The following is a 13,956-nucleotide window of genomic DNA, read 5'->3' on the forward strand; positions in this document are numbered from 1 at the left end:
CCTCTAGAATTGCACAAGTCTTCATTTTTGCTGCAGTTTAGTTTGCACTTTTTTTGTTGCTGGCGTTCTTCTCCTCCTTCACTGTTTCTCTTTTAGGAGGCAGCTTGAGTGCTGCCTGGTTAGCTCCTTTCCCCCCTCTTCTTAATAGCTGAGTTTATAACCTTATTTTGGCTTCTTCCAATCAGATGAGTCGTCTGGAATTCTTCCCCCAAGTCAATAATTCAAGTCCATAGGTGACCTTAAAGAAATGATTGCATTTTATTTTAAGGTAGCTTTTCTCTCCCTTTCCAAATGTGGGCCATGCATATGTCAAGCAGGGATTTCATTTGCATTTCTTCACCTAGCTGTAATTTTGACAATTGGCAGTTGACCAAAGATTGGGAGAAGGGGAGGGGAATCATCTAGAGAGCCATGTAGACTTTTTAAGAACTGTAATTAAGTAATATAGATTAGTTCAAGGTCAGAGGAATAGAATACTGGAGCCAAGATTTTTCAGGAGAAAGAGCGAGAAGGGAGGACTATCTCTTGCAAAACATTTTAATCTGCTCCTGTAATGTAGCCACCAAAGTCCAACAACTGTGTGTATATTTGGGTATGTATGTATTAAACATATATACTTGCTACTCCAGAGCCAACTCCAATTTATATATGGAGCTGTAAAGGTAAAGGACCCCTGGATGGGTAAGTTCAGTCAAAGGCGACTATGGGGTTGCGATGCTCATCTTGCTTTCAGGCTAAGGGACATGGTGTTTGTCCACAGACAGCTTTTCGGGTCATGGGGCCAGCATGACTAAACCACTTCGGTGCAACGGGACACCATGACGGAAACCAGAGCGCACGGAAATGCCATTTACATTCCCGCCACAGTAGTACCTATTTATCTACTTGCACTGGCATGCTTTCAGACTGCTAGGTTGTCAGGAGCTGGGACAGAGCAATGGGAGCTCAACCCATCACACAGATTCGAACCGCCAATCTTCCAATCAGCAACCTCAAGAGACTCAGTGGTTTAGACCACAGCGCCACTATTCATACAGCTCTTCGCAAGGGTTTGTTAAGGGTCCTTGGTGTTGTCAGGAGACCTCAGCTCCTTCCCAGAATTGCAATCTCAGAAAATGTTGTGATAATTTTCCCAGGGGGTTGGACTTCCAACTCTACAGTTTGATGATTCAATGACTCTGTTGTGGTTCATTGCCTTCTCTCACTTTTCCATAGGTAATGGCCTGTTGACAGTCTGTGGCGTCGTTGCTAATGCACTGAGAGTATGCTGTGTAAAATGCCGCTACTTCAGTGGGGATGTCACAAACTGGCTAGACCATGCCAAGGAGAACTACGGCGGCCAGTACAGCGAAACTCAAGTGGAAAGCACAAAATTGCTTGTCCGTCTCTTCCCTTTCATTGCCTTCCAAATCCTCTATAGGATATGTGTTGTACAGGTAAGGGTGTGACTCCTCGTAGTTCTAAATCCATTTTTTGAATTGCAATCCCAGAGGAGGCAGATTTATAATATAATGCATACCCTCCAAGACACTGCAACGAAAAATGGGAATGCCATCTTCCAGGGCCTCACTTCTGTGTGAGTCACATGACCCACGTGAGATCGCAACCCCAGAAAAACATTTTTTCAGGCATGGCACCCAAAAACATGTGTTTTGAGGTGCCACACAAGATTGCAGCCTGGAAAAGGCATTTTTTTTTCTGGGGTGAGATCATGACATGGTATTGTGATGCCCCCAATGGCCGCCATGCTCTTATGGGAAAACACTAGATTTCCCTGTTTTTCCAGGGCAATTGAAGGGCATAACGGCCACTATAGGTCATTGTGCCACAAGATCCTGTCATACTTCAATGCTATGTCTGATTCAATCTAAAACTACTGTTTCGCTCATGATTTCGTAAATTTGAAAGGTGACCACTCACAGCCTTGTAATTTTGAAAGCGGGCAATGGCTGTGGTTCTACCAGGAACTGTCCTTGCAGGCTCTTTGGAGATGCGGCAGCAGATTCTGAAGTACTTGGAAGTATCTTGGAACTGAATTTTTAAGTGCCCTCTGCAGGGCAATATGGTTATAGGAAAAAAAGAGGGAATGAAATAATCAAGAGGTTGGAGCATATCTTTCTGGTGAGGAAAGGCAAAAACGCTTGCAACTTTTTAGTACAGAAAACCAAAAGCAAATAGTGAGATGATTTTTGGTTTGTAGGATTATGGCTGGCAATAGAGAAAGGATCCTCCATCCCTAATTCTAGAATTTGGGGTCCTACACTGAGGCAGCCTGGCAATGACTTCAGAACTGCGAAAAGGATGTTCTTCACACAATGCATAATCTGAATTTATAGAATTCACTTTCATGGAAGGAGGAGACAGCCCCTTGCGTTGACAATCCTTACAAATAAATAAATAAATTGTGCGTGTTCCAACCATAGCCTTCTCATTTCTCCTATATCAACCTAGAATAAAGCATTCACCTTTAAAATGGGCATGGACAAAACAGGGGGAACTGTTCCCCCTATAAACAGAAGCCGATTATGCCAACAAGCAAATGTTATGGTCTTTCCCCCTTTTGACGTAGATACCATCAGGATATTATCTGCAGGCAATGAATTCAAATTTGAATCTGAATGGGTTTCTCTTGCCAGTAGCAGCCATGAATGTGATAAGCATCCTGCCATTCTTAATTCTGGTTCCTGTGCTGGAGTGTCTCAACACTTGTCTCTTTAGTCCTGAAACAAGTGGACGATTCTCTGCAGTCTGTATTGGTGAGTACTAATATACACTAATTTTCATGTGCAAGAGCTATTGGTTTTTGTGTTTCTTGGCAGCCAAACAGTATTTGTAAATTTAATGAATTGTTTTGAGGTGATGCGGAGGATCTGTTAACTAAAACGCTTGGGTATAATTGATCGTGGCTTCATTGATTCTTACCTTTCCTTGACAGTATATCTGTAAGGTGGTGCCTTCATTATTAAGCACGTCTTCAATACCTGAGCAATGTGTGGTTTTACGCTGGGAAAACATTACAATTATTTTGTTCATTGCATTTTGCAGCTTTCCTTTCCTCCCAAAGAGATCTTAAACACCTTGTACCTTCACAACAATGCTTGCAAGGTAGGCTAGGCTGAGAGACAGTGGTAGGCCCCAAGTCATCCAGCAAACTCATGGCTGTGCAGAGATCTGACATTTTCTGCAAGCTACATGGAGAATTTTGTTGCTGGGTGGCCAATATCAGTACTGTAAATAAATAAAACTAAATATGGGTTTTCCGCATCTAAGCCCAATGTTTTGCCACCAGCTTTGTTAAACACCACCTTGCCCTGAATGAAGAAGTACGGGGGTGGGGGGAACATCATCTGAAAAGGGATCTATTAACACCTTTCAGGGAAGCAGAATTGGCACCAGAGGTCAGACCTTCATAGACTACATTGGCAACTCTATCTTCCATCCTATCAGTCCCAATGGGCAACAGTCAATAATGTCATTCAAGCGTAGTGTAGACGAAATGGGAGAGGATGTGATTGCCACTCCATACCTCCCTATCATTTTTGACAAGAGCTGCCCAATAGTGAAATGGGCTCCCTTTGAAGATGGTGGACTCTCCTTCATGGAAGGTTTGTAAACAGAGGTTGGGTCGCCATTGTCTGGGATTCTTTGGCTGCGATTCCTGCATTGTGTGGCGAGTTCCCGCCTCCCCCCAGCAGAAAAAGACACAAGACAACATAATTAAGGTTAATGGGCTAAAGTTGGCCACAACTTTATTGGTTACAGGTGATGAGTGGTATTGGCCTTAGGCATTGGTCCTAACGACTATCCGGCTTCAGTCCATCAGCCTGAAGGCCGGGAAGGGTTAACACCAGCAGGGGTCACCTGGCCTCCATAGGCTTCGGACGTGGCCACGCCCCCTGGAGTCCTTTACCGGACTACCCTTCATTATCCGGAGGAGGTGATGGCGCTCCTCCCCCCCATTCATCTACATAACAATACCCCTACCAATGCCTAACCGCCACTCAAGCGAAGCTCGCCGCCAGTACCCTCAGACCTGCAACCAATCCCTAATCCCAGCAGAAATGTCAGCCAGCCAAACATCGTTTCCGTCATTGGAAAAATGTATGCCATCCTCGCGGTAGAGGGCCACCTTGCTGTATTGGATGTTAGGATGGTCAATGACTCGTCCCCCCAGCTCTGCCACTCTACGAGCCACCGAGCGTTCCAGAATCTTTCTGGATTTGTTTATAGCAATAGGGCATCAGCAATCCCTCCAAATGTGCCTTTCCAATAGTGATGACCAAATTATGACCAGTTTAGGAAAAGAAATCCTCAATTCATCAAAATCATTGTAAATGTTCCACATTATGTCCACGCCCTTCCTATAAGCCAAATCATTTTCTCCCAATTGGATAACTAAAGCATCCAGTGGGCCTTCTTTGGTGGCTCTAGCTTTTACTGCCAGCAGGAATTCTGCCCAACGCATTCTACGGCAGGTGATCCAGGAGATCTCCAAGATTGGCAGCAAAGAGGACACTCCTCTGCCGCGCTTGCCTTAAATGCGGCAAGCCACACCCCCTGAGGCAGCCTATTGGATGGCCAGGGAAATGATGTGGCAGAGGATCCCCTGTTCGTGCGGGGCTGGGAGCCAGCCTCTGCGCGAGTGTTGGGGGCATGAAGCAAGCAAGACCACCTCCTCCCAAGGTCAGAAGTGGCTTTGCAGAGGGTTGGACTAGATGACTTTGTGATTCTATGAATTTGATGATTCACCAACCCATTCATTTAGCTCTTCTTCTCGCAGCCGGCTGCTCCACCAGGCGGCAAATGTATTTTTTGGATTGGAAACTATGGATGTTGGGGGGGGGGTGTTCTCAAAATAATATGCTTGTACTGCCTTCCCAGCACTACCATGTCATCCACTGAAAGACATTTGATCCTACTCCAAAGGGCATGACAGTCTTTTGCATGCAATTTTCACATTTAGACCTTGCCTAAAGCACCAAATATATTTGCTCCAATTTGGAACCTTCTGAATATTTAGGCGCAGCTGTGTGTTTTGGGAGTGAGAATAGGATTCTATTTGTGGCCTGCTTCCTGGTCTTCAACTGCGCTGTTGACCAAGGTTGTTACACGAAAGAATCCTCATCCCATTCTGTTGAGTTATGAAGGAGAAGTATGCAGGGGAAAGCGATAATCCGGCAAACTTCAATCCAAGCAATGGTCTGGTTAACTGGAAGTGGGGAAAATGTCTCCAATATAGATGCAATCAAACACCTATGCATAGTATAGGGTAGTGGCAAAGGCACCAAAGTCCCAGGGTCAAATCCTGCTCCTGCTGCATGATCACAAGGTGGCCTTGGGACCAAGACTCAGTTTCAGCTTCCACCAGCACTGTCTGCAATTTGAGGATAACCTTGACCTGACTTACAGGTAGGGATGGGGGATAGATTCACTTTGAATTTTAATAGGAACTTATCTAACTCCGACTTCTAAAAACATTGTCCACACTTCTACTCATCCCACTGCTTTCTCCCAGGGAAAACCCGCTCTTTACTGCTGACTCGGAACAATAGCAACAGCAATAATTTATTAATTGTATCCAACCCTGCTCATTTGACTGTGTTGCCCCAGCCACTCTGAGCAACCCTGATGAGCAGCAACCTCAAGGACCCATGCTTTATATGTGTAGATGAGCCCTTAGGCTAGAATCAAGGTGCTGATTCTAGTGTATAAATCCCTAGACAGCCTGGAGCCTCCATACCTGAAAGATCATCTCACCCCTTATATACCCAGCTGATTACTGCATTCTGCAGGTGAGACCCTCCTGCAATGCTGTGCACAGTGTAGGAATTGGGCTAACAGTGGAATTCCCTCCTCGTGAATATTAGATAGGCACCACCTCTGTTGACTTTTCGACCACCTACTGTGAAGATCTTCCTCTTCCAGCAAGTTTTTAAGTAGAGATCTTCACCAGTCTGCATCTGTGCTGCAATTGTTTTTAAGATGCCTCATCATTTGTGTGTTTGTCACCCTGGTCTCCTTTGGAAGGAAGCGTGGGACAGAAATTTAAGAAATAGAACCATACGTATCAAATAAGATGAGCCTTCCAAGCACTGGTTTGGACCATGAACTTGCATCCTTGCATTGTCTGACTTATCTCAATAATAATAATAATAATAATAATAATAATAATAATAATAATAATAATATTTTTATTTATACCCCGCCCTTCCCGGTTCAAAAACCGGGCTCAGGGCAGCTAACAACAAATTTAAAACACATTGAAAAACTTAATTATAAAAGCAGCATAACATACAGTATAAAAACATGAATGACAATAAAAATCAAAAATCAATTAGATAATCCCCAGGGCCAGCTGGCTGAATTGGTCCTACTTGGGCCAGCGAGGAGGCCAGGGGAGAATTAGCTGTGGGGTCTCAGAGCGGGTGATCTTCATAAAGGGGGAGGGGAAGGGAAGAGAAGGGAACAATAAGGGAAGGGAAATAAAAGATCAGGCTGAATTCAAATTAAAGGCCAGGCCAGCTCTGTCTTACAGGCCTGACGGAAGAAGATTAAATCCTGAAGGGCCCTAGTCTCATGGGACAGAGCATTCCACCAGGTCAGAGCCATCACTGAAAAGGCCCTGGCCCTGGTGGAGGATAGCCTGACTTCCTTGGGGCCTGGGACCTCTAAACTATGGCTATTCATGGACCTTAAGGTCCTCTGCGGGGCAGACCAGGAGAGGTAGTCCCGTAGATACGAGGGCCCTAAGCCCTCGTTGAGGTTTCCAACACAGGGGTTCCTTTTGACCTCAGTGCTAAGATTCAGTGAACACAGGGAAGAGATGTCCACCTTTCTGCATGAATTTAACAACTGAGCTGCTCGTCCAGTTTGAAACTCTTCCCATCCTGCCTCGCAGTTTAAAACAGACATGCACACTTAGGAATTGATGTTTCCTGTTCTCCTAGTATTTAATTCAGGACCCCAATTGCATGTGGTGCAGCCAGTGCCAAAAGACAGGAAGTATTAATCTGACTAGAATTAGCCTCATTAAGTTTGTTGTAAAGCTTTGTGCAAAGTAGAAGCGCATGGAACAGAAGGTGGCAATTACTTGGGATTTTGAAATAAAACAGTTTCTCCACTGAACCGTAGGAAAGAACGTTCAGATAGCAATGATGGTGGTTCTCCAAGTTGCGGCTTGGAAGTTCTGAAGTCTAATGATGCTGCAAAAGTTTGAGAGGTTAAACATTTCAAAAGGTATCTGGTGTGGCACTGCGAAAGCTTTTTAGAAAAGAATGTCTGAGAGGTTAATGGGCATAAGAAGAGAAGCTAACCCTGGAATGCTTTCTTTGGTAAGTAAGTGGAAGAATCCTGGGCAGGTTGTGGACCTTCGAGAGAAGATGTGATGCTCTGTCAAGTAGTCATGGCTCAGATGGAAGGAATCTGGTCCTACCACCCTATCTGGGTTATCTTACTGCAGGAACCTTTTTCCCTTTAAGGGCCACAGTCCTTATTGGGGAGCCCCATACTTGTGGTGGGTGGAGCCAGAGGAGAATGTGGGTGGGGCAATGGATGTCTACAATAACCAAGTATGTGTGTACACATACTTGCACACACCTCTGTCTCTACCTTCCAGTCAGGCCCCCCAAAAGAGGGTCAGGGGCTGGATCTACTATGAAACCAATGAATCTTAAGCTTCCAGACCCTCCAAGTGTCCCTATTTTCCAGGGACAGTCCCAAATTTACAGAAGCCGTCCTGGTTTCTGATTTGAGCCTAGAATGTCCCACTTTTCCTTACGCTGGCCCTATTTTCATCAGAGAAATGTTGGAGGGTATGGAAGTGACCCCTGGGCCAAGGAAATATGTAACTGTGCAACCTTTAGAAGACATCTAAAGGCAGCCCTATATGAGGAGGTGCCGTGCCACCATTCCACAATGCTGCAGAGGTGCCGTGATGCATCAAAGTGGTGCCAGAACTCAGTTCCAGTGAGTTCTAGGTGGAAAAAAAGTCATAGATAGGTAGGTAGGTAGCCAGGTGAAGGTCAGAGGGTGTTTATCTGTGGAGATTTGATGTTTGGGAACAAAGCCAGAAGTGAGGCCCCACTCCTGCTAGCCATGGGTGGCCTACATGCAAGTAGACATGTGACTAGAGTTGCCCTGTTTGATGAGAAATGAAAATCTAGGATTGCAGACATTCAGTTCTGAGTTTCTAATATTTATCAGAGTACAAATGGAGTGTGTTCATTGTCTTCCAGTATATTAGGTGCAATTCCAAAAGCAAGGTATGGTTTTATAAATGATTCTGTGCCTGCTTTGTGCCTTTTTGTACCCAGTTGTAGGTTACGCATCTGCCACCCTCTCTGTGATGGTTGCTGGGTTTTTAGAGGTACACAGGAAGCATTTCCCTTTGGTGGAACAGACTCTTTCAGGCAAAGTCCTCCTCGTCTCCTCCATGCCGTGCATCCATCTGGTCCCACAATACATCTTCCTCGGCTTGGCAGAAGCTCTGGCAACTCCCACCTGTAAGGGGACTCTTTTGTTTCGTTTCCTAGCCTAAAAAGCAACCGGCTTCAGCGCAGGATGACATCTGTTTGAACAGGGACAGCCAAAGCACCTTCCGTCGCAATCTTCGCCCCTGGCGCTGTTCCACAGCCTCTCTGAGCAGTCTCATTCATCACTGGCATGGAAAGAGTTTAATTTGTCATTCTTGTGGTTGCCGCTTGCCGAACAAGTGTTCTTTGCGGTCATGAGAAAATCCTTCATTTACTACCCCCAGTGGGACTTTCCATCCATTTAGAGAAAGGCAGGACCCCCCCCCCATGCTAGAGCGGAAAGCAAGTTCAGAGATGCCACCAAGAAGATGTCCTTCCCTGGAGTAGTAGTAGAGAGCCAGTGTGGTGTAGTGGTTAAGAGCGGTGGACTCGTAATCTGGTGAACCGGGTTCGCTTCCCCGCTCCTCCACATGCAGCTGCTAGGTGACCTTGGGCTGGTTACACTTCTCTGAAGTCTCTCAGCCCCACTCACCTCACAGAGTGTTTGTTGTGGGGGAGGAAGGGAAAGGAGAATGTTAGCCGCTTTGAGACTCCTTCGGGTAGTGATAAAGCGGGATATCAAATCCAAACTCTTCTTCTTCTTCTAGTAGTAGTAGTAGTAGTAGTAGTAGTAGTAGTAGTAGTAGTCATTTATATGATCTGACTGGGTTACCCCAGCCACTCTGGGTGGCTTCCAACAAGTTAAAACGCAGTAAGACATCAAACATTAAAAAGCTTCCCTATACAGGGCTGCCTTCAGACGCTTTCTAAAAGTCAGGTGCTTATTTCCTTGACATCTGATGGGAAGGTGCTCCACAAGGTGGGTGCCACTACCAAGAAGGCCCTCTGCCTGGTTCCCTGTAACTTCACTTCTCACAGTGAAGGAACTGCCAGAAGGCCCTCAAAGCTGGATCTCAGTGTCAGGGCTGAATTATGGGAGTGGAGATGCTCCTTCAGGTATACAGGGCCAAGGCCATTTAGGGCTTTAATGATCAGCACCAAAATTTGAATTGTGCTCAGAAACATACTAGGAGTCAATGAAGATCCTTTAGGAGTGGTATGATAAGGTCCCAGCAGCCACTCCCAGTCACCAGTCTAGCTGCCACATTCTGGATTAGCTGTAGTTTCTGAGTCATCTTCAGAGGTAGACTCACGTAGAGTGTAATAGTTCAGTGTCAATTTAAGGCTTGACCTGGAGGCTTTTCCTATGGGTCAGTCTCACACTGCGGCACCCATATTGAATGCTACGGATTTAACGCAGGATTAGGGGAACCTGTAGCTCTCCCGGTGCTGTTGGACTACAGCTTCTCTATCCCTGACAACTGGCCATGCTGAATGAGGTTGATGGGAGCTGGAGTCCAACAGCATGCAAAGGGCTGCAGGCTCCTCATTCCTGATCTTTCTAAGGGCAAATGGTGGGACAGGTTCCAAGTTAAGAGCTGTCAGGGACTGGCTGGATCACGAGAAGTGGTGGGAGGCACCAGAACCCCCAAGGGGAACCCCAGAGGACAAAGGTAGGGTTGCCATATTTCAGAATGTGAAAATCCAGACAGAAAGGTTGTTGAGCTGCTTCTGGAAAAACATTTTTTAAGGTTTTAGAGCTATTTCCCCCCAGAAAACCACTTCCAATCTGGGTTGGCATATGTCTGGATTTATGTCCAGATTTTCCCAGACATTTCAGGGATGTACTCCCGGACGCAGTTCCCAACAGCCAAATCCCGCGTATGTCTGGGAAATTCTGGACATATGGCAACCCTAAGAAAGGCTCAGAGCCCAGGAATTGATGGTGGGACACTAGGGAGAAGTAAGAGGAAGAAGAATAGGAGTAGTTGTTGGATTCTGAAGGGGCAACAGGATTTAGTGAGCAGGGAGAGTCTGTGACAGGGAGCAGTTCTGACTCAGAGGCTGAAGCAGAGGAGGAGACAAGAGGCTGCTGAAGAGTACGGGGAGCCTGCCTCTCCTACTGAGACAAGCTCCCCTCCCCGCCCCTTGTCTCCAGGGATTTGAAGAGTGATGTGTAGGATGGAACAGAGATTGGAGATGGCCAGACGCAGTTTGAGACTGCTTGGGAAACATCTGGCAGAGGAGGAGCCTTAAAGGGGGTAGAAGGCAGGGACCCCCAGTCCTGGCAACTGCTCCACAGGGCAAGACCTATTGAGACTGTTGCTGAGTGTATGGTTGTTACCTTAAATTGCCTTTTTCGGCTGAACTGCATCTGACTCCAGCTGACTGACAAGAGCAAACAAAGGGCCCCCACCCAGAACGATCCCTGCATTGCAGTTTTGCCTCTGTCCCCTCCTGAGTACATGGAGCTTAATTTACCTTAAGCAATATTGGGGCATTGGATATTTGTTTTGAAATTGGGGGTTTGTTTGCTGCCCTGGGCCCCTTCCGGAGGAAGGGCAGGATATAAATCCAATACAGTGAACGCTCGGGTTGTGAACGTGATCCGTGTGGGATGCATATTCACAACCCACAGCGTTTGCAACCTGCAGCAGCACGTCTGCACACACGCGGGTTGCGATTCGGCGCTTCTGCACATGCGCAATGTGCAATTTAGCGCTTCTACGCATGTGCGACCGCCGAAACCCAGAAGTAACCCGCTCCAGTACTTCCGGGTTTTGGCGGTCCGTAACCTGAAAAAACGCAACCTGAAGCGTCTGTAACCCAAGGTATGACTGTACATAAAATATCGCTCCCAGCAGGCAGTTGTGATAATGCCCCATTGCACCCCAACCAGAGATTCACTCCCTACCTATTTCTTTTCATTCTTCTTCAAAGGTTCCTTCATTACATACAAGTTTGTGCCGGGCAGAATTCGTGGAGTTGCCTTGCAAGCCTTGACTTTCTTCAATGGAGCTGGCTGCATCCTGGAGGCTTTACTTGTTCAAGCAGCTTACACTGCCTCACAAGGTAAAACAGCCTTTAAGCCGAGTGAAGATGGGTGCCTCTCTCCCTCGCTCTCTCCCACCCCACCCAGCACCGCTCTCTCAGTAGGGATTTTTACCCTCTTCCTATTGGCTATTGACTTCCATTAGACGCACATAACAAAATCTAGCTGCCAGCAGTGTATTGATCTCTTTTTCGTGATTAAGGTAGGTCACTAAGTTGCAGTCGGATTCATCAAAATGAAATGAATCATTCCTATTTTGATAGGTGGAATAATTAGTGTGGGTGGCATTTATTTATATATTATACAGGACTTCCTTCTCTTCCACTTGGAAAATGAGCTAGGGATTCTCAGGTTACACTAGAATACCAGAACAGGTTTTTTCCCCTCACATATGTATACAAAGGATATTTATTTGCCAAATAATTGTTTAAACGAGAGTTGAGCTAAGGATGAGCAAAATACCAGAAATCACATTCTTTTCTCAGAGCTTCTTATGAAACCTAAAACTACCCTGAAGGTGTATTCAGTCTGGAGAGGTGCATTAATTTTACCACTCTTACATTATTTTGGATTCATTTATTATAGACAATTCTGATTTAATTCATTTCAGTTGCATTTCTGTGACCAGGGATGCTAAAGTTGAGAAACTAAGCCAGTCTTCCTGAGCCTGGTGTCTTCCACATTGGTAGGGGACGTAGTCCAAAATAGTATTAGTAGTCCTAGACTAAAAACTAGAAAGGATCTTTGCAAATTCCTAAGTGGAAAGGTTTTGATCTACACCTCTTGGGCACAGTATCTTCCAGATGTTCACCATCCCTGAATGCTGACTGGGGTTTATGGGGGGTGAAGTCCAACAAAGTTTCAACATCTGGAGGGCACCACAGTGGGTACCCCTGTCTTCCTGTGCATATTGGATCTTTGCTGCCGAGCAAATTTTGCACATCTCTGAATATTGCAGCACAATTCTTAGTACTTTGGGTGTATCAAAATGCACATTTAAATATGTATTTTGAGAGGTGGGTTTTTTAACAACAAGAAAATGCAGCTTAATGTAGAAACACAAGCTCTAAAAGTGGAGTGGAGATCTTTACTAACAAATATGAGCATTAAGCATCGCCATGGTATAGGAGGACGGGTGGTGTTAAGAACCTGAGAAGAGCTTGCTGGATCACTCTTTCAACTTGGTTTATGTTAAAGTCACTAATAATATGAAGTTGGCAAGGGGTGAGGTCAGTTTGGAGGATACCCTGAGGGCGCAAAGTGGGGGCTGACCTTCTGAAGAGAGTCCTGGCGGCTGCATAGAGAAGCCTGGAGTTCGTACATTTCAAGAAATGTAATTATATTTAAAGTAGTAATATCTATGCTGTAGGAGAGATTTCCACCAATCATCTGCCAACTTTGACCCTTCCCTTTAACAAGAAGTGTCCATCGCATTGCGGCTTAGCAACTTGAGCGTACCCTTGCACATCTCTTTCAGTTTCACTCTTGGTTTATAGCAAGGATGTCCAACTCCCAGCGTAGACAGACGTCTACTCCCAGGAAAAAAACCTGCCAGTGATCTACCCATTGGGGGGGGTTGCTGAGCTTTCTTTAGGGGAGCAGGTCAAAGTTGTTGAGATTTGGGGACTCACCAACAACACAACTGCTAACAGACGAACACAGCGCTACAGCAGACAACAAAGGAACTCACACTAGACAAGACCTCCTCAACCTTGGCCCTCCAGATGTTTTGAGACTACAATTCCCATCATCCCTGACCACTGGTCCTGCTAGCTAGGGATCATGGGAGTTGTAGGCCAAAAACATCAGGAGGGCCGAGGTTGAGGAAGCCTTCATTAGACGCAGGGAAAGGCCAAGGGGGGAGGATCCATGATTCTAAACAATGCAAGCAATAAGTATCAACCACAATCATCCGGGGATCCACCTGTCGATTGTGGTCGTCCGGTTGGACAGCCCTGGTTTATAGAAATTTTGAAAAAGCCACTAACAGCTTTTTAAAGTTGCATAGCTTTTAGAGGAGTACTGTCTCTTAAACTCTCTGGATCATCTTGAGATGCCAGAGTGGTTCCAGGGAGTTGGGTTGCACTAACAAAGGAGGCAACCCAGAGTTTACCTATTTTTCACACGGTGGAATGTTAGAGGAGGCGATGCTCTGAGAGTACCAGGCACTGTTTGTATCAAATATCTGTTGACACGCTGTTATTTGTTAAGTGTGAAGCAATTTTTGTGAAACCGCTGCCAGCATTTGCCTCTTGAATCACCCATTTGACCTGCTTCTCCAGCCAACCATGCAACCTGGCCATCCACAAATTTAGGAGGAAAACTGTTAAACTTTTCTCTCTCTCTCTCTCAAGGCAACATACTTATGGTTCTCCCGTTTTATCTTACCAACCCCCAGTGAGGTAGGAACAGAGGAATCTGCCTTATACTGAATCTACACCATGGGCCCATCAGGTCAGAACTGTCAACACTGGCAGGGACTCTTCGAGATTTCCAGGCCCTACGAGGATACACCAGGGATTGAACCTGGGACCTTCAGTTTGCAAAGTGTAT

The 13,956-nt window shown here is 45.8% G+C and overlaps 1 protein-coding gene across 1 annotated transcript in view; it reads left to right on the plus strand.

Moving 5' to 3' along the window:
• The window catches only part of SLC15A5 (solute carrier family 15 member 5), a 47,651-nt gene that overhangs the window by 18,838 nt on the left and 14,857 nt on the right, over positions 1 to 13,956 (plus strand). Inside the window, exons 5-8 of the mRNA XM_081210167.1 lie at positions 1,216 to 1,436; positions 2,570 to 2,756; positions 8,313 to 8,501; positions 11,292 to 11,423. Of these exons, the coding sequence (XP_081066293.1) occupies positions 1,216 to 1,436; positions 2,570 to 2,756; positions 8,313 to 8,501; positions 11,292 to 11,423 (729 nt within the window). The remainder of the gene's footprint in view (positions 1 to 1,215; positions 1,437 to 2,569; positions 2,757 to 8,312; positions 8,502 to 11,291; positions 11,424 to 13,956) is intronic.

Source organism: Podarcis bocagei (genome assembly GCF_964188305.1).
Source record: "Podarcis bocagei genome assembly, chromosome: 10".
NCBI lineage: Eukaryota > Metazoa > Chordata > Lepidosauria > Squamata > Lacertidae > Podarcis > Podarcis bocagei.